The sequence below is a fragment of the Eutrigla gurnardus genome (assembly GCF_963514095.1).
Source record: "Eutrigla gurnardus genome assembly, chromosome: 3".
Classification (NCBI taxonomy): domain Eukaryota; kingdom Metazoa; phylum Chordata; class Actinopteri; order Perciformes; family Triglidae; genus Eutrigla; species Eutrigla gurnardus.
The window spans coordinates 21,488,716-21,508,193 of record NC_139917.1 but is presented as its reverse complement, the minus strand read 5'-3'; the positions used below and the strand labels follow the sequence as shown (position 1 = coordinate 21,508,193).

The 19,478-nt window shown below is 43.0% G+C and overlaps 2 protein-coding genes across 3 annotated transcripts in view; one reads left to right on the top strand and one right to left on the bottom strand.

Annotated features, from left to right (window-relative positions):
• The window catches only part of cUnh17orf67 (chromosome Un C17orf67 homolog), a 335,966-nt gene that overhangs the window by 68,819 nt on the left and 247,669 nt on the right, over positions 1-19,478 (top strand). The window lies entirely within an intron of this gene.
• card14 (caspase recruitment domain family, member 14) lies at positions 7,348-19,120 on the bottom strand. Of its 2 annotated transcripts, none has more exons than XM_084005655.1 (20): positions 18,804-19,120; positions 18,291-18,428; positions 17,873-18,198; positions 17,046-17,195; positions 16,802-16,921; positions 16,418-16,543; positions 14,440-14,592; positions 14,204-14,341; positions 13,357-13,454; positions 12,800-12,855; positions 12,517-12,577; positions 11,463-11,679; positions 11,260-11,386; positions 10,729-10,969; positions 10,517-10,580; positions 10,312-10,432; positions 10,038-10,196; positions 9,549-9,667; positions 9,176-9,291; positions 7,348-8,318 (listed from the first exon to the last, which is right to left on the bottom strand). In XM_084005655.1, exons 1-20 carry the CDS (start codon positions 19,015-19,017, stop codon positions 8,111-8,113), a joined length of 2,952 nt encoding a protein of 983 aa, XP_083861781.1. In that variant the 5' UTR covers positions 19,018-19,120; the 3' UTR covers positions 7,348-8,110. The 2 variants fall into 2 exon arrangements, with proteins under 2 accessions (XP_083861781.1, XP_083861782.1); XM_084005656.1 differs by having other exon boundaries at positions 12,517-12,574.

The following is a 19,478-nucleotide window of genomic DNA, read 5'->3' as shown; positions in this document are numbered from 1 at the left end:
ATGAAATATGTTATATTTGTGCCACAAGTCATGGATTTGTCTCAATGGAGCTACTCTCTCTACTCCCGTCCATCTGTCATTTTTTCATCAGCGCAATGCATGATGGTATATTGTGCTCAGTTAATGACCCTCGGATGCACACTATTTTAAAAATAATTCTGAAATATTTGAGACCACTATATTGGGTAAAATAATTCTCACTATACATTCGGACAGCAATTATCCCCCTATATAGTGGGCTATTTTTGACACAGCCTACGTCTGTGTTGCACCTCCCATTCCTTTCTGTCTATATGACTTTTACCTTTATGTGCTTCTCTCTTCTCTGTCTGTTTATATCTGTGTCTCCTTCTCCAATCAGACCTACTTGTCTGCTATCTGAGAATCAAACCCTCGGTGCTGCCTCCGTCTGTGGAGGAGTAGGAAGCCTTGAAGACGAAGAAATCAAATTGTCTGCCAGCATCTAATTCCCCCCGACATCCACTTCAGCCTGGCTGTCTTTACCAGCATCCTGGAGGGAGGAGAGGGGATGGATGGATGGTGCAGGGCGGAGGCTATAGCAAACCAAGGGGTAGTGGTGAATGTGTGTGTAGGGGGGGGCGGTTGGCTGGAGGCAGATTCTGACCCACTGTGCTTCTTGTCAGATCGACCGTGGATCAACCTGAGGCTCAGACCTCACCTCAGCATGAATTTACAAAACACATGCACACTCACACACACACATGCACACTCGCACACACACACACACACACGCGTGCACACACAGGTTTGGCAGCCTTGCAATCAGGTGTTCAAGGTAAAAACTACTGGATGCTTCTCTTCCAGTTGCAAATGGATAGGTGGAGGTTAAATATTGTTATATGTAGATCTAGTCCTGGGTCTGACGATAATTCAACATAATAATGATAAATAATAATTGTGATTTTGTTTTAACAGCACACTTTAAATTACCATTATTTTCATAATTTCACTTGAAACTGTGTTATGCACATTTTGCACAAGTTCAAAATAGGCATTACAATATGGTTATTTAATATAGAGAATTTACTAAGCTGTATAATGGTATATATTATTATCAAGATATTAAATGAACTATATTGCGACAGTCTTAAACTAGACTAATACATTAGGGAGCTAAATAATCGATAGCTGGTTATTTCTGAACCTAGAATAACACTGGAATGTAGGAAAAGGAACAAAGAAAAAAAGCCTTTGATACATTATTTAAAGCCCCAGCATGAGCATGAGTGGTTCATGTTGGGGTTTAAATCAAACTCTCTGCTGCATGTTGTCCCCTCTAATGGGGCTTCTCTAATCCCAATAAGCCTCTACATGCTTGTTTTTTTTTTTATTAAACATCGAATTTAACAACACTCATCAATTAGATGCTTTCACATGCTACACACACACACACACAAGTGTCTGTCTGAAAGGTTCGGTTCGTCTTCACGTTCATGAGAGGGTTTGTGTAAGAGTTGATCCCAGCATTGAGACAAAACCCATAACCCAAATGCGGTAATAACAGGAGACCTCCAGTCTCGTCATTATCTGTGGTTTACTGGGAGTAAATGACATCATTATCAGAGCGTATTGATTGTCTGCTGGCTGGGTGACAGCGGGTCAGCTAATAGATGGTGGTTATTCCAGCAAGGTTACGTTTATAGACTGGAGCGAGCTCAAGACCAACACATTAGCACTTCAGTGGAGGCGTGTAGTAAACTACAAGATGTGATTATTGAATGTAACGTTATGTCTCATATTTATAGAAAGAAGTGATTAAATGAAAACATCTCTGTCTGCATTATGTGCTCAACACAATTGATCGCTACTTGTAAGAGCTACAGCCTCTATATGCACAGAAACAAGGACACACTTGAACTCATGCTGGGTGTTGAAAAATAAACACTTAAATTAAACATGGGTGTTGTATTTCTTTTGCCTCTCCATCACACCATTTCATGTGCACCAAAGCAGGTGACATTGATTCACAATCACTTGTGCTTCCTAACCTGACAGATTGATATCCTGAAGTTTAACCGACTTGGTGTTATACTGTGATAATAAACTGTTACCTTAATTATTTTGAGCAGTGCATATAAGTGACGTAAAAGACTAAAGAGACGCAATATCCTGAAACTTTCCAAGAGATGTGTCTTGATTGTATTCAAAAACAAGAATTTCTGAGTCATTTTTAAATACCAATCATTTTGCATGTTACATGACAAGCGTTCCTTATAATTAAAACTCATTATGAGCTAGCCTCACTCTTAATACATTTGCATTTGTTCTCCACAGTCTCTTTATTCCAATAAGTCGCCTACGGCTACATACATTTTAATAAACCCTTTCCGTGCTGCTTCTCTCATTGTTCCACTATTTAAATTGTACTTTTAGCTGCACAACTTTTGTGCTGGATTTGCTCTCTGCACACACCCTTCCTCCCACCATCTTCCCCTGAATACTTCTTATCCCAACTATGTTTATCTGGACGAGGAGGACAGTGCTGCTGCCAAGTAGTCGGGCCGTCACCGCAGTGACTCTGACCCTGGGATTGTGCATCTCTGACTTTCTCTGACCTCTGGGCACAATGGCTCCACTCACTGCCTTCCAGCAAGCCTCAACCCTCACTGTCAGCCAGAGAATGGAGGGGGAGACAAGAGAGGGTGGTGGGGGGAGGAGAAAGAGGGACTTTGTGTGCGTGTGAACATACATGATAAGTCAACAAGGTGGCAGCAGGTCTATTGCTCCTCTTGTAAAATGCACATCACAAGTAATGTCCCCACTATAAATGCGGCACATCTTCTGTTCACACTGAACACTTTCTAAATTGATTTACTTTTTATGAACTACTTCACATTGAACTTCATCACCTGGTCAATAATTCCATTAAATAAAGATTCCTAAACAAAACTGTATAGCTCTTTCTTTTTAAAAGGGATATATTGTACATATTTTTTCCACATAGTATTTAGTTCTATTGTATATGTATGTTCTTGACATTTGCACTATTTTTATTTTCTATTACTATGTTTATTGTTATAAAAAAAACCCTTGTATGTGTTAACCTTCTTGGCAATAAGTCTGAATCTGAGTTGAATAAAACATATCAAATGTGTGTGCAGAGTGCAGACAAGATTATAGTAAATGATCTGGCAGTAAACTACAAGTGGTGCTAAGGAACAGACTTCAACCAATCTGCCTGTGTCTGCCTGTTCTCTGTCTGTCTTTCTCTCCATTTCATTTTATTGACCTTTCATCTTAAAATCCCAATTTGATTTATGAGATTTCTGTTCCTTCCAAGCACAACACAATAACTACTTTTTCTACTGAGAAAAGCTGATGGGCTTGTCATGGCAGGTCTAATGTGAAGAAGCCAATTAATTACTGACTGCAGGTCACACACAAACCTGCCGTCTTCACTGTCAACCTCTCACTACAGATGGTGACATGCTGAAAGTTGCAGATTTCAGTTTTAATATGCTACAATATGCATTGCTGACTCTTTGATGAGCTATCCTGCCTATAGATGTTTTACCAGCAGTTTTTTTTTTAATAATAGTAGGCTGAAACACTGAGTCACTAGTATCGGATGGTGTTTCAACTTAAGTATTTAATCTATTGGGCATTGTTCTAGTTAATTATACAAAACATGCATAACATCCTGAAGTACAGAGCACATTTCTGCTTCCACTCTATGTGTTTAGTGCTAGATGCCATCTGAGTAAAGGTGTCGATTGAAGCACACCTGGAATGCACTGCAGACGGACCGCTGTTTTCCATTTGGTATTGAAAAGATGCAGCTTCTTATATTATAGGCAGATATTTTAAAGCTTTTTTTATTTACCTGACAGCTTATGTTAATTGATGCAAAAAAGTATCCGCGTGCAGTACGATGCATCGAGAATGTTTAGGCATTGGAATTGTTGACAGCTGAGTTGTAATCAAATGAAAAGAGAGCGCAGCAACGTTGCACACCTCTACTGCATTACAAACGTGTTTTTGGAGCATGTTATTGGTCACTGTCACTTGACCTTCTGATCATATACTAGGGCTACAAAATGAGTTACAAAACGAGGGCTGGTGCACAACACTGGGCTGAGCTGTGAGGCTAGGCGCATGTCTTCAGAGTTGACAGCTGCTGATACTGCAATTGTGCATTAAGAACCGTTAAACTGTTGACATAGCAAAATTCCCATGAGAACCTTCATACATGCTGGTACACAGAGAGGCAGGGCTGCCCTGAAGGTGAGCTCTGAGTCTGAGTGCATGTGGGAGACAGATGATTGGCTGAACACTCACACATGGGTTTGCAGCCTCTCCAATGTGGCGTGTTTCACACCATGCTGGGTCATCAGAGGGTCAGCACTCTGCAAGGGGAGAGAGAGGGACAGAGACAGAGATTTATGTTGCAGTTTTTAATATTATCCTCAACAACAAAATGTAGGGTTTAATATAATTTGCGTTGGGTGCCAATAAGTCCCAACGTATTTTAATTATGCTAACTATCAGCTGTCAGAACATAAATTGCCTTTTGAATGAAAATGGTTAAACTCATCTTTAAAGCTGCACTAACTAAAAAATATCCAAAATATATCAAATTAATTTGTTTAAATGTGTCTCTTGTAGTGAAAACACCTCACAGACAATTAATACAAAACTCTCAAAATCACAATAGAGCACCTAGTTTTGAGCACTGCACTGCAGAGTTTAATTAATGTCAGTTTAACTCTCACGTCAAGGGAAGAGGAATTTGGCAGCGAAAGGTGTTTTTTGACCGGAGTATAAAATCCTTCACGCTAAAAGTGCACAAAGAGACGACTCCTGGCTGTAAATCTCATACAGACACTGTACATCTCTCTGTCTCTGTCTCTCTCACACACACACACACACACACACACACACACACACACACACACACACACACACACACACACACACACACACACACACACACACACAACTATGATTTAGGGTAATTACAAGTAACAAGCCTTATGCTCTGACATCCAACCTCTATCAATTAAACATCAAATATTCTCCAGTTTTGCTGCCAAACACATTCTTCATTCCTTTCATCCCAAAAGCAGAAACTCAACCCAGTTAAAATGCCAGTGGAGAACGAGCAAGAGAGCGAGAGAGCAAGAGACAGGGGAATCAAAGCATGTTAATCAAGCCTTATGTGCAGCGTTTGTGTGTGTGCGCGTGTGTTGTTGAGATAGACAGTTGTACAAGGAACCAAAAGGGACCCCCGAGTAGATGTGCATGTAAGCATTTTTTATCTTGAACCCCCACCTCTTTCTTCCCCCTCTCTCCAGCCAAGGTTTCTCTCTCTCCCTCTCTTTCTCACTCTCTCTCCATGTCAGTGTCTATAAAGCACTCTGACAACACACAAATCACTGGAGTGGTTTCCCCAGCAACAGGAGAGAGGGTTTAGGGTTTTGGACTCAGATGGAGCCAAAAAACGTCTTCCAGAGGAGGAAATTGATTCAGTGGAAGTCTTACAAAAAAAAATCTTCAAATCCAGTCAATAATCACCACCAGATAAAACAAAAATATATAAGGGAAGATGGGGAAGGGGAGCATTGATTGGTCTGCTTTTCTGCTGGCCATTACACACGGGCAGGGGGAAAAAAGAGCCTAAACAGCATGACAGTCTGATGAAAAGACAGTGGTGCTTTGGGCTTGTGGTCAGAAATAAAAACGTCCCCTCTCATCTCTCTCTGCTCTTCCCTCTCTCAGCAGGAGCCATGTTTTCCTCCCTCCCCCCCAACCACTCCCTCAACCCTCATTAATTTCTCTCTGCCTCCCCCCTGTGGTCGCTAATGGTCATGGCAGCTTTTTTTTAGGCTATAAAATAATTCTGTCAGTTTAATGTGACAGATTAGAAGGGTCCGTTTGCTATTTAAGATCAAATTATGTCCACTGTGCGGTGCCCTTTTATAACAAAGCAAACACAATATTTAATAAAAAAGGATGTTAATATTTAATGCCTCATAATCTGGTAACCTAACGTTTTAATGTCTTCACTCTAACAGGGTTTTTACTGAAAAGCAAATGTAAAGCATTAGTTTATGAATTATAGCATTTAAAAAAGTCATGGTCATTTACAAACCGTGCAACTCTGTCTGTGATTTTAAACAGGATATTAAACAGTACTGTCTATATTAAAACCGTCAACCATCTAACTAAGAACAAGTGAAGACGGTGGGCCATAATTCAAATAGTTACACATTACATTACATTATTCAAACATTGAGGGTTTGTCTGCCGCACCTCTGTAGTAACCCGAACGTTAGCTCGAGATGTGTTTACTGACTAGACCTAAAACCATCACCTGCAGAGCTGTAGGCCAAACTGAAGGTGTCGAGAGTGACGAACATAAACACACGTTTTACCGGAATCCGGTGACAGTTAGCTCACAATATTTTACTAATTAAACGCGTTCAGCCAGTTGTCAGAACAAACAAGCAGCAAACGTACCATTTTTCGCGCTCTTTTTCTTTATTTAGTCCAGAGAGTTCAGATACATTAAATTAAACTAGCTAGCTTGACGCAGTTTTTTTTCCTGTTTTGCTAGCTTGCTGCAGTGACGCTGCCGCGAAGTGAACTCGCGCGTGAAAATGACATCATTGCGGGTTTCGCGTCGCGCGCAAAGGCATCCGCACGTTGTCGCGGCACCTGGTCAAAGATGCTCTACGACGAAGATGCCGCATAAACTTCAACTTCAGAAAAAAGAATAGGCCTATTTACTTTGGTGCTCCATAGAGTGAAAGAGTCACTAATCTGCGTTCAAGTTACTTCTCCCATTAAAGTTACTCAGGACCTGCTGCAGTGGCAAAACCTGTAGGCTACATACCGGTATATTACAATTTTACATAGTGGCTAAAACGGTGGAATTCCAATTGCTACGTGTGTCACGTGATGCCATGGTTCCCAAAAAGACATTTCCCCATAGACTTACATTGGGAAATAAATGGCTGTAAATCCGAGGATAATTTAGTTTGTGGTGAAATCAACTTCCCAGTATGAACAATTGAATAGCCCTTATTTAAATGATTAGATCCTAAATGTAGCAAAATCCATACATAACAGTGATTTTCCTGGTGGCATGAAGGTTAAAGGAAACAGAAGTCAAACTTTTTTTGCTACATGCACCACTGAGCAACTTTCATGAATGAGTGGGATGCCGCCTCCAAAGAAATAGTACTAATGCCATATACTGTTACTTATTAGCATGAGTAGCCTTTTAATGGAAGCAAAACAATATATTTAAATCAATAAAATAATTTTAGCATACAATACAATTTGTGTCAAATTATTGATTTCTTCATTTGACATAAATGGCTGCTGCTGTTGGAATAACTCCTGAACCAGAGTCAGTAAAGAAAAAACAGGCTGCTTCCAATTTTTCAATTAAGATGTTTAGGGGTAGTGAGTAAATTTGATACAAACCTCACCATTATATCAAAAGTATTTACCGGTAAGTCAGTTTGTAAGTTCTGGAAAAACATTCAAATTTAATTCACACTTGAATGAAGATAGCGTGCTATACATTTTTATTATTGTCTACAATGAAACACATAACAAATCAATACACAATCTGCTAAAAACCACATCCACACAAAGTCATAGGGATGTCATGAACCGATATTTATTTATTTATTTTTAACTGAGAGTGAAGTCATCCGGACTGATTGTTTGGCAGCCAGAATAGCCAGAGTGTTAAAAGAAGATCCCTCACAGTGGGAAGTGATCTACAACATATTGTAGAGATCTGATACAAGCCATTACAGTATGTTCTAATGATCCATGTTTGTGTTTTAGTGGACACCTCACACCAGTGTGAATGCCTCAAAAAGGGAGGCAACACAGAAAGAAGTTGCGATAGCTTCATACACTTTAAAAGTGCAGTTCAAAGCACTTTATGAGAGTCATTGCACCCCGTTACTCATAAGTATCATAGATACATACTCATGTTTACAAAAATATGAATTGTAAAGCTAAATACATTCTCAACATCAGGCGAACAAAAAAAGGCATTTTGAGAAATTCCTATGATTTAATATTTAATGCGTCTTCTCTCCGATCCTCTTCCGCTCTGTCCTCTGCTTCACCACAAGTCGGGCTCCACCCAGACGATCTTCCTCTGCTCCTCCCAGATGACGGTGCGCAGGCTGGTCATCAGGGAGGTCTGGTCACACCAGGAGTCGGGAGCCATGCTGCGATACAGACAGGGCAGCTTGTCCAGCAGCGGCTCCTCGCTTCTCGAACACGCCGACAGCTGCTCCTCCGACTGGCTGTGGCGCTGCAGCTTTGACCTGCACGTGTAGGGAGGAAATAGATACGGGTCAGATATTGCTTTGTTGTTCTGTTGTGTTGTTATAATCAGAGGGAACAGATTTCACAGATTTCACTATCAGCAAGGAGGGATTGTGGTTTCTCCAGTACCAGAACCCGTTGCAGCCACAGGAGGTCGTGACCTTTTTTTTGCTTCAGTGGAAAACTGTGTTGCTGCTCTCATACTATTCCTAACTGTATACAACCAGCAACACACGGACGATTTAGGCTGTTTGTGGTGGGGGTTAAACATCATTCAGACACAGAGGATTGAAGTGAATGATGATATAAGACACTGAACATCACGAACCGATGATAATCAAACATTACAGCTTTGTGGAGCGAAGGGAGCATACAATATACCTCGTAATAAAGGATGCAACACAGAAGAGGAGGGAGTCTATTGAACGGTATTAATAGCCATTTTATTGCTATTTAGTCATGGTTGAAATGCCCTTCCTGGTTGGGAGCAACAGACAAACAACAAATGTTTGACAAAATATAAAATACAAACCAGGATTCTGTTGTGTGCTTAGAGAGCAAAACAAACCAGTGACCTCAGAGATAAGAGGAATCACTGTGTATAACAACGGATCCAGAGTCAATGTTTGCGTTGTATGATTTGTACACTCTCTCTAACTGTGTGTCAGTATCTATTTTAGTACTTCTACGATTAATGACAACTTAAAGACAAAATGTACTTGGAACACGGAAACTATGGCAGATATCAGTGAGGTCATCGAGTCAACATTCCCGGGCTTATCAACTGTGATATCGATGCCACGAGCAATGAGCTGATCTCTGTCGGCGGTATGTTTGAAGAAGGAGGAAGGCTTACTTCAATTTCCGTGCGCTACGTGCAGACTGGCCGATGAAGATGATGATAGGGAAGATCCCAGCGCGGTGCAGCCGACGCACGCAGTCGAGCCCCAACGGCAGCAAGCAGTGAATCCCCTGTAAGTCCAAGAGAAAAACACGTCCAATATGGGTACAATATGGGTACAATGGGAGGATTTAAAGGCTTAATGAGCATGATTCAAGATTAATTTATTACCCCATTTTGCTTAAAAGGACTTGAAAGTAAACTTACTCAACAGTCCCATTTCCTTTTCATCCCTCACAACATAATTTACCGTGCTCCATTCAGGGCTTTTCCCAGCCTCCCATGAGCACCCACACATAATATCAGCTTTGAGTGTTCATGTTCTGACCTTCTTCATGATTTTCTCGACACTCTGCAGGGTGAAGTAGCAGTTTCTCCCCTGCTCACACTCCTCCAGGATCTCGGACCTCTGCAGCCGAGCTGCGTGCTCACTGGAGTTCAGCACCTCTGGAGAGCAGAGCATGTGACTTATCTTTAATGTATTTGGTACGCTATTGAAAACCTTTATCATTTTTCTTCTGCATGTTGTGTATTTTTGTTCTCTTAGTCAGGATGAAATCATCCAACAAAAATCACAAAAACTGTCTTTACAGCCTCTGTCACTTTTATTGCTATTTATTCAGTTTGCCAGTTTCCTTCCTGGTTTGCAGCAAAAGACAAACATGTGACCCGTCAAGTCAAACAGACCAATCTGTCAGCACAGGTAAGCGCTTCCCAGTGTATCTAAAAATGTGTCTTCAATGGCACACGTTCCAGCGGAAACAGATTATGAAATAGAAATGCCAATGTCAGCATATAACAGCATTCTATGTCTTACCAGGCTCACACAGCTGGAAGCCCTGCCAGTCTGCCAGCTTCTTGTTCAGAATGTGTCCCAGGATGGTGGGCAGCAGCAGGACAGGCCTGCAGATGGGTGGGAAGCGGGGGGTGACCAGGCTGTAGGGCATGAGGGTTAGACAACTCTTGGGTGCCTCGCCTGTATTGGAAATAATATACACTGACATCATTCAAACCAGCAAACAGCAGATTCAATAAACGGCGAAGCAAGATATTCTACTTCTGTGACTGTGCTGCCGCCGACTAATCCATACCTGATTCTGCACTCTTGATCTTTTCATCCTCCACACTGACCCACAGCGGGTTCCTGCCGTTGCGCCCGGTGCCGACAATCCTCACGGCCTTCTGCTTATTCTGGGCCACCACACGCCCGGCCTGGTGAGGGAGAGGAACGTTCCCAGCAGTAAGCACACTGTAACATTTTAGGATGGGGAACACAGCATTTCAGACTCTTCTTACCTTTTGAGACTTCTTTGACTGAAAGGTCATGTCTTCAATTGCTCGAATCAGAAGTCGCTGCGCCCTGTGCCGTGAGAAAATCATTCAAATGTCCAGTTTAAAGCAGAGGAGGATTGAGATGATCCCGACTCCCTAAACCCTGTATGTTGACTGTCAAGAAACTGAACTGATCCCGCACCCCGCATTCCTGTGTTCCACGTCAGCGCACCCACCTGTAGTAGTTGGGTACGTTTCCACTCTGGAGGTCCAGCAGCTGACAGGGGTGAACTTGGCTGGCGTGCCACGAGTCCTCGGTTCCGACGGGTCGCGTGTTGGTTACGTGAAGGATGTCGTTGCAGGACACGGCCAGGGTCCCGTTGGGGCCGGCGGGGAGAGACAGGTTGACACGCACGTAGAAGGAGTCTCCGGATGATGTCTCACTGCTCTGCAGCTGCTGCAGCAGGGCCTCGTAGTCTGAACACGCAGGGGAGGACAACCTCACTGTATATTTGTACACATTATTTACACATGGTGTCATCTAGAAACTCACTGAAGACAAATTCAGATTGCTTATTGAGGATAGAGAATTTGTTGCAAAGGTGACGAATTGATGAATTATTATTATTTTGGCTTCAAGGATGGAGGTATGTTTAAGAGCGGGATGCAACATCCTCCGTGATATGCATAGAAATTATTTACGATGAGACGTACCATCTTGGTTACGGGGAGCTAAGAGTGTTTCATGTGTATGCAGGGGGACGTACCATCTTGCCTGGGTCGGAGGGAGAGGTGACAGAGGCCTGTGACTTGGCCAAGAGCCCACATGGCTTCCTCTAAAGTGGAATCTTCCAGCACCATCCTTAGAGCCTTCAGGTTCTGCTCATACTTCACCTGTAAAACACAGCAGGATTATGAGAAAGAGCTTCCCAGTTGGCAGAATGACTGGAATCAGCGTTCAGGGACCCACCTCCACTATCTGTGCCCCGGGGCTGATGCCGACAGTAAAGGCAGCCGACCCTTCTGTCACCTGGTGCACAAACACTCCGGTCTTATTGCCTCCCACCACTGTCAGCTGTCCGAGCAACGCCTCCCCCTGGAAGGAGATGCTGATGACACGGCCGTTGACGCGAATTGCTTTCTGGCGAGAACGCATCAGGAAAAGAGGGATGGAGCTCCTGGAGAGGCTGGTGTCAAAGGAAACGTCATCAGACTTTTTCTTTTTTCTGTTTCCTTTTATGGACTGGTAAAACATTACTTTATATTCAGAACAGAGAAAATCCTTTCATACTGTACATTAAATGCAACTGTTCCCAGTGTGATCTGTAATTTGTCGGACAGCGATACATATTTAGGATTTAGTGACTCAGCATTTTAGCACATTGGATTTGAAAAAAAAGCTAAATTGGCGGAGTACCCTTTTAAATGTCACACCATTTTAACCTAAGTCCTTGTTACATTTTAAGCCATACACTCCATAAAAGAAGTGGATTTAACCACTTTTTCTGAAAAGTGAAGCCGATGCACCTGCATTTTGTCTAATGGCCAGCAGGAGGCTACTCCACTGGCTCCCAAAATAAGTCAGAGGCGCAGATACGCAAATAATGAATTGTGACTGCTGATACCACAATTAATGGTGCATCACTTGCAAACATCTACCCCATCTAAAGGAACATTTCCAACATTGTAGTCCACAAACCAATGGGACTTCATCCAGTTCTTTTATACAGTTTCAAAGCCAGTGTGTTGTATTTTAGACTACAAAACAAAACTAGAAACATTACTTCCCCCACTTCCTGCTCTTACAGTACATCCCACATCATAATTATTGTATATTATAATATTACATCTAAGTTACTACATGTAATGTTTAATTAACCAGTGCTGCTTATTGATTATTAATGCCCAATATGTTTCTAAACCTCTATTAAATGTGCTGCTACCTTAAGGCCATGCGTGTGCAATGCATGCACACAAGGCTTGTTAATATGAAATATGTATAGCAATGTTGTGGTCTACCTCACCAATCAGTGCTGGAGCCAGAAGAAGAGGAGAGCCTGGACACGTGCTTGTCTTCGGTCCCTGCTAAACAAAAGAGAGGCTGTTTAATGATTGGATTGTTTCCTTGGAAATATTGTGTGTGTGAGTTAATGTATCACTTTACAGCCCCGGTGACGGTTCTACATTTAATAATACCTCATGACTCAGTTATTTATTTTTGTTAACGGTGGCCCTAATACGCCATCGTAAGCCAAACTACAAGAAACTGCCAAACACACAGACAGGCTGTATATTTTCTATACATACCACTCGGGATAATCACAAAGTCGTCCACTAGAAATTCACCCTCCACTGTTTCCGAGCTGCAAGAAGAAGAAAAAAAGGCGACCATTACATGAACAATCAGATTGATCTTTTCTGTCACTTTTGTTCACATAAAAACATGCCAGCCAGCATGCACATATAATGCTGAGTTCTCTGTACTTAGTTTAATGCTTGTCTGCCATGCCATGCTACAACCCATAGATTGGTTTGGTGGGTGGGAAATCTTATAGCCTAACGATGATGAACATGTCAGCTCTTTGAACATGGAAATGAAAAAGTTACCTTGAGCAGAAAAAGAAGAATTGAGGAATGTGACTGTACAAAAAAAAACAACCTTTCTTGGTATCACTAGATCCCAGTTATTCCTGTAAATTGATAATCCAACCGAAGCTGGATGCCGTTATGTTGACAGAAAGGAATGCAGAGGTCAATGACGACTGCAAGTTGTCCTTCCTGGTGTGTGTACTGAAATAACGCATGGACATAAACACATAGGGATGTACAGTATAGTATGGAAGAACCTGAAAACACACACACACCTGCTGTCTGCATATAAAGTTTCCTCCCTTCTGCGGAGAGACTCTGGAGTTGGAGGCTCTACGTTTCGGGATCGGATGCTACATGCAGCGTCTTCGTACTACAAACACACATGCAGGTAGATTCACATTATATCATATAATATAATATAATAAGAATCAGTACCAATATCATTATTATTCTTTACAATACTTAATCTGAGATATACACGCTTTATATATAAATATATTTATATTTTAGATATTAGAAATAAATCAAATCTGTCCATCTATTTTAAAAATGTTGTATTTTACAAATCCCAAATGCAACAATGTGTTTGTACGTCTCTCAACCTCCGAATGCAAAAGTTAATCTTCAAAAATGGGTCAAAATATATCATTTGAAAAAGCATAATTCATTTAATAAAACAGCTGGGCACTGTAGAAATCATGACTCAAACAGGAGTAAATGGAGTAATTGTTGGGGGACTATTTTAAGTCACAGACTACAGCACACATTTAGTGAGGGTACATTAGCGATGGAATATGTGGTATTGACTCCAATCAAATCACAGTGCACTATTCATCATAATAAAGGAGGGTGTCACACAGTTCAACGGTGTGGAAACAATGGAGCTCTGTGGCACAGAGGAATAAAATATAGGCCACTCACACAATACAGTTTGCTAATATCAATTGTTATTTGTTGACAAAAAGGAAAATATACACCATGGCCAATAATTGTGATCTCATTCACACACACACACACACACACACACACACACACACACACACACACACACACACACACACACACACACACACACACACACACACACACACACACACACACACACACACACACACACACCTCTGAACTGCAGGGACTCAGTGACATGGGATTGACTGCATCCATGCGGCAAAGTCTACGTCTGGTTGGGATTCTGGTTCCGGATAGTGCGGATACATCAAAGTTGGATCCTGGGCTCTCCCAGTCCACGTGCCTGTCCTTTCAACACAACAGATCAACATGATTATTTCTCTATTATTTCTTCTTTCTATGTCGTTTTCATGCGTGTGCTGATATGTGCTGGTGTGAGACATCACATCGAAACTCCGCCGTCGTTGTTCTCGGGGGCTGCGTTCGGCCTGAAGGCCGAAGACCTGCTCCTGGAGCTCCACCAGCTGACACCTCAGGATGTCCTTCTCAGCCAGAATGCGGGCGATCATGGCCTGGGCCTCGTCTCTGGACAGGTACGCCTGGAGGCACAGCAATCGCTCGTGTTTACTGAACATACCTTAGCACACCTCGTTTCTGATCCGTGCAGATAAACACAATCGAGGCCAAGTTTACGCCTCGTGTAAAAGCAGGCGTAGTCACAGTAGGCGCATGATAACCACAATGGAGCCACCTGTAACTCAAAACGTGGATATGCACGTGTTTCAATAAGGGATTGTTTGAATGAAGACGTAGCCATGGACATGCCAGGCGGTGTGGTATGCAGGATGTTGTCGATGTGGCGCCAGAGGCTGACCGCTCTCTGACACATTCTTGTGAGTACAACTCAGGAACACAATGGACAATAGAAACCAGCAAAAAACACGTATGCCTCTGGTGGTTTACGTACATAGCATTGCAAATGTCATGCAGATTTTGAAGCCAAATTTGTGCCTATACCTTGTTTCCTCTTAATTATATATCGTAATGCTTTAATCCGACATGATGAGCACGACATCAAGACGTCAGCGTGTTGGTTGCCTTGTTTAAAAATGAAGGAGGTTGGGTTTTTTCAGTCACGCTGTCATGTATTATCACAGTCTTGTGTTGTTGGTTCCTGAAACGGGACCAAGTGTGTGCATCCAGGCGCAAAGAGGGTCTGTGTCAGACTCCAAATGTTCCATTTACAAGGCAACGATCTACCAGATCTTCCTGAGGCAAGGGTAAAAGAGAAAAAAGGTGTGTAGAGGCGGTAATCAACTGGAATCACCATTGGTCCGCAAACAGCAGGGAAAAACAAAAAAACACCACAAGATGGCGATCACAGTATTCCAGAAAATAGACAAAGCAGAAAACAATATCTAACATACAATGTTCAACTTGTATTGTGTAGAATTAGTGGCATCTATAGTGTTGAGGTTGCAGATTGCAACCAACTGAATACTGCTCCACTAACTCCTCCCTTCCCAAGCGTGTCAGAGAACTACAGGTAACCTAAAATAAAGCAAGAATCCCTCTCTAGAGCCGGTGTTTGGTTCGTCTGTTCTGAGCTACTGTAGAAAGATGGCGGTGCACTCAAAGTGGACCTGTTTCCTATGTACTGTAGACATGAAGACACATCTTATGCTATGAAAATGATTCGGCATAATTCTACACACTGGTCCGATCATATGAATCTGGACCTAAGAACAGAAGGTGGTTATTAGGTAAAGAAAAAAAATATAGTGTCAAGTTATTGATAAATTTACAGGCAGATGCCACAGAAATTTAAAATACAACGTGAAAAGGCAGGCAAAAATAAAAAAACTAACTAAATGTGTTAATGCACTCTAGAAAAAGCCTCTCTAGAAGAATGTTATCAAAGTCGCCCCCTCGTGTCGGTGCAGAAACGCTGCTGTTGGTGTTGGTTACTGCACAGCTCCAGTGGAGGAGCAGCTGGCAGCGATGTGACCACCTGACAGTTGTCAGGGTGTGGGCGGATGGTTCATTTCATCGCTCTGAGAGGAAAAGCCTCATTCATGTTTGGAAGAAACGAGAAAGAAACTGTCTTTAAGATGAACAATTGCTGCATGGCATCAGCAATACGTGTCATGTAGCAAAACACTACATTTATGAAAAGCGTAATCTGTTAATACTGTTCAGTGACAAAAAAAAAGTATTTCCAGCAAAGGAACAGAGAGCTGGTTGATATTTGACACTCTTCACAACAGCCCTGCTGACACCTACCTGCTTGACATTTCAACCGGGGGAAAAACAAACAGTGTGACGTGATCACGATGCGGTAGAAGAGCAGAGAACCCGAAATACTGCTTGGAATGAATGATTTATGGAAGACGGGAATGTTTGAGCGGCGAGATCGTTCCTTACTTGGTCTCTCTCTGCCTGCAGCTCTTTCATTTGGTTCTGGATGACGGTGCTCTTCTGCTTGTGCATGTTACAGTCCAGGGTCAGCTGCTGCACCTGCAGGCTCAGGCACTCCTTCTGATCCAGGAGCTGAGTGCAAAACACACACACATTAGACCAATGTAGTAGAGCATTTAATGTACGGTGAAACGTCTATGTTGCCCCAAATACATAATGATGAGTATGTGTTATGACCATAAAACAATTTCTTATCACTTTCATGTTATGTTTTTGATATAATGTGTACTAAACAGACTATGAAAATGTCAATTTTCAACATGCAGTAGATGTTTTGTTGAATTTGTATGACATTTGCTGATCCACGAAGGCCCAGAAACACAAACACACCGTCTGCTTCTCTCTGAGCAGCAGTTCGTTCTCCTCCCTGGAACACCTGAGCTGCTCTGCAAGCTCCACCTGGCTGTCTATGGCCTCTGCCAGATCCTGGGCCAGGATGTCCTGACGAGCCTGGCGGAGACACAACAGCGGCTATTAACTCTTTCACCCTCTAAAGACTATGCGTGAAAGCCGTTACTACAGTATTCCTCAGGAATCAGTGTATCTAACAGAGTGATTAAGTGATTATTCCCACCGGGTCCAGTTTCTCCGCCTTCACCAGCTGGCAGCGCAGAGTCCTGACTTCTTCTTGCAGCTGTTGAGTCTGGGCGGACCTGAGCGAGCCCCGCTTGTGGAACTCATTCTCCAGTTGAGCTTTCTGGAGCTCCGTCTGCAGCTGATACACCTGCCACCACACCAAAACAACAATGCTATGGTGATTATTCTTTTCAATTCATGGATTAATAAATACATGTCTGTCAAATATCAAACATAATTGTGACCTCAACCAAAGATAATTGCTTGGTGTGTCTCAGCAACTGTCCCCCAAAGGTACTCAATTTACAATTCCGTGAAAGAGGAAAGCAGCAAATCCTCACGTTTGGGAGGCTGGAACTCACTAATGTTAAGGATTTTCCCCTGATAAATTACTTTTAACTTAGATAATTGATAATCAAAACCAGGGGTGTGTTCAGGGACAGGCCACCTCCTGAAATCTGACTGGCCATCCCATTGTCCAAAACGATGACTCTGTTTTACAGGTAAACCAGACGTTTCTTTACAGGTGCAATTCAGTCTTAAACCTGAGATGCAGCAGAGCGTCAGAGTAGCTCCTCGCCTTCCAAAACCCAGAAGAATAAGAAGAACATCTTGGTTTGATTTTGAGCGGAGTGAGTCCTCCAGAGACCCAAAAGACGCTACACAACTCGCAATTTACAAAAGGTACCAAACTATCAAGCTACAATCCTCACATTTGAACCCTGACGTTTTGAGGACTCTCCATTAAGATCACAGCTTTGCGTTTCCAGGAGGAGAAACTCCTTCTGTGTATTTTGGAGGTTTTCGTGAGGAGGGATCACTGACCTGCAGATTGAGGTCATGGAGGCGCATGTTCACAGCGGATTTCTCCTCGATGGCCGCGGTGTAGCGCATATAGATGTCACACTTCTCATCCTTTAGCTTGGTGACGTTGTGTTGCAAAGAGCACAAGTGTCTCCGTATGCGTTCGTTTTCAGACTGAAGGCACGTGGACTTCTCCTCGTGCTTCATTATCTGCCTGATCTCCAACTCCAGGGAGGCACAGCATGCGCTCTTCCTGCTGGCCTCGCAACGCGCCTCCTGGAGCTCCTTCTGCATCCCCGTCACAGCTCTGACCAGATACTCCGTCAGCTCCGAGTACTTTATCAGGCCTGTCAGGAGGGTGACGCAAGTCAGACATCAAGCAAATCAAACAAGCAGGAGATATTCCCTTTAAAAGACGGGAAGACTCGAGTCCACTGACCACTGAATCTTGAGGGCTCGGTGCTGGGTTTGCATCCAGTGACTTGGGTGTACAGGATGGGGTAGTGGATCATCAGGCTCTCCACCAAGGCCACGGCACCATTCCTCCCCTGGGTCCTCAGCAGGTCCAGCATATGGCCTGGAAATGGTGGAGGATAATGGTTAATGGTGTTGTTAATTCCAACCCTAAACATTGACTCATCTAAAGATTTAATAAGTAAGAGCGCCGCATTTTCATTTCCCCCTCAAACTATTTCAGGCAGCATAATAACATATTGGCACTAGTAATAAATATTTGCTGTTATCGCTTAATTGCGGCTGGAATTTCCTCTGTCTCTTGGTACGCCTTACAGTCAGTGTAAACAAATCATGTGCAACATTTGAGGACGAAGCACAATCCACCTGTCGTCTACTGTACAAACGGAGGCAGAGTACGTCTTTACATAAAGCCACGGAACAAGCTTTGAGCTTTGTTCCAAATCCCAGAAGCAACAAGTCAAGTCAGAAATCTCACTGGTTCTCATGCTGCTGTTGGTGAGGTTGTGGCAGGAGATGATCTCGTCCTGGTCCATCTCGGTGAGGACCCTGGCCTGCCTCAGGTACGGGATCAAGATGCACGGCCGGACCCCCAGGGAGATCTTGTGGCGGTTGTCGTTAATCAGATCCCACAGTTCCTCCTCGCCCATCTCTTCCAGGTCCGGGCCCCCAGGAGAACACTCCCCGGCCATCCTCAGTGCGTTGTGTGTGTGTGAAAGAGAGAGAGACGGTCGCTCTCCCGGAGCAAAGAGACAATCCTATCTGGACATTGGTCTCAGACTGATCCCTGGACGGACGCGGAGCAGCGTTCTGAGTGGAAGCAGCAGAAAAGCACTATAAAAGGACCAGACTTTCCACGCCCAGTGGGTGTTTGTGTTAAAGCGCGTGTGTGTGTGTGTGTGTGTGTGTGTGGGCGTGTAGGAAAACCTGTAAGACAAGACCTCTCTGGTGCAGCACAACATTGAGCTGACTCACACACATACACACACACACACACACACACACACACACACACATTTTAAATATTTATTTATGCCCACATACTTCCACAAAATCATCGTGCACATGACTACATTAACGGCGGCAGTTACGACGGGTGTAATCAGATGTTCAGAGTGCTGCGCTCATGCCGTCTACTGCCGCCATGCTGCAG

Coding starts and splice junctions, on each gene's coding strand:
- card14 (XM_084005655.1), bottom strand. CDS start 19,017: ATGGCCGGGGAGTGTTCTCCTGGGGGCCCGGACCTGGAAGAGATGGGC. Junction 14,593..16,417: donor TGCAGGCAGAGAGAGACCAA/GTAAGGAACGAT, acceptor CTGTGCCTCCAG/GCGTACCTGTCCAGAGACGA. Junction 10,197..10,311: donor GATCAAGAGTGCAGAATCAG/GTATGGATTAGT, acceptor TTTCCAATACAG/GCGAGGCACCCAAGAGTTGT.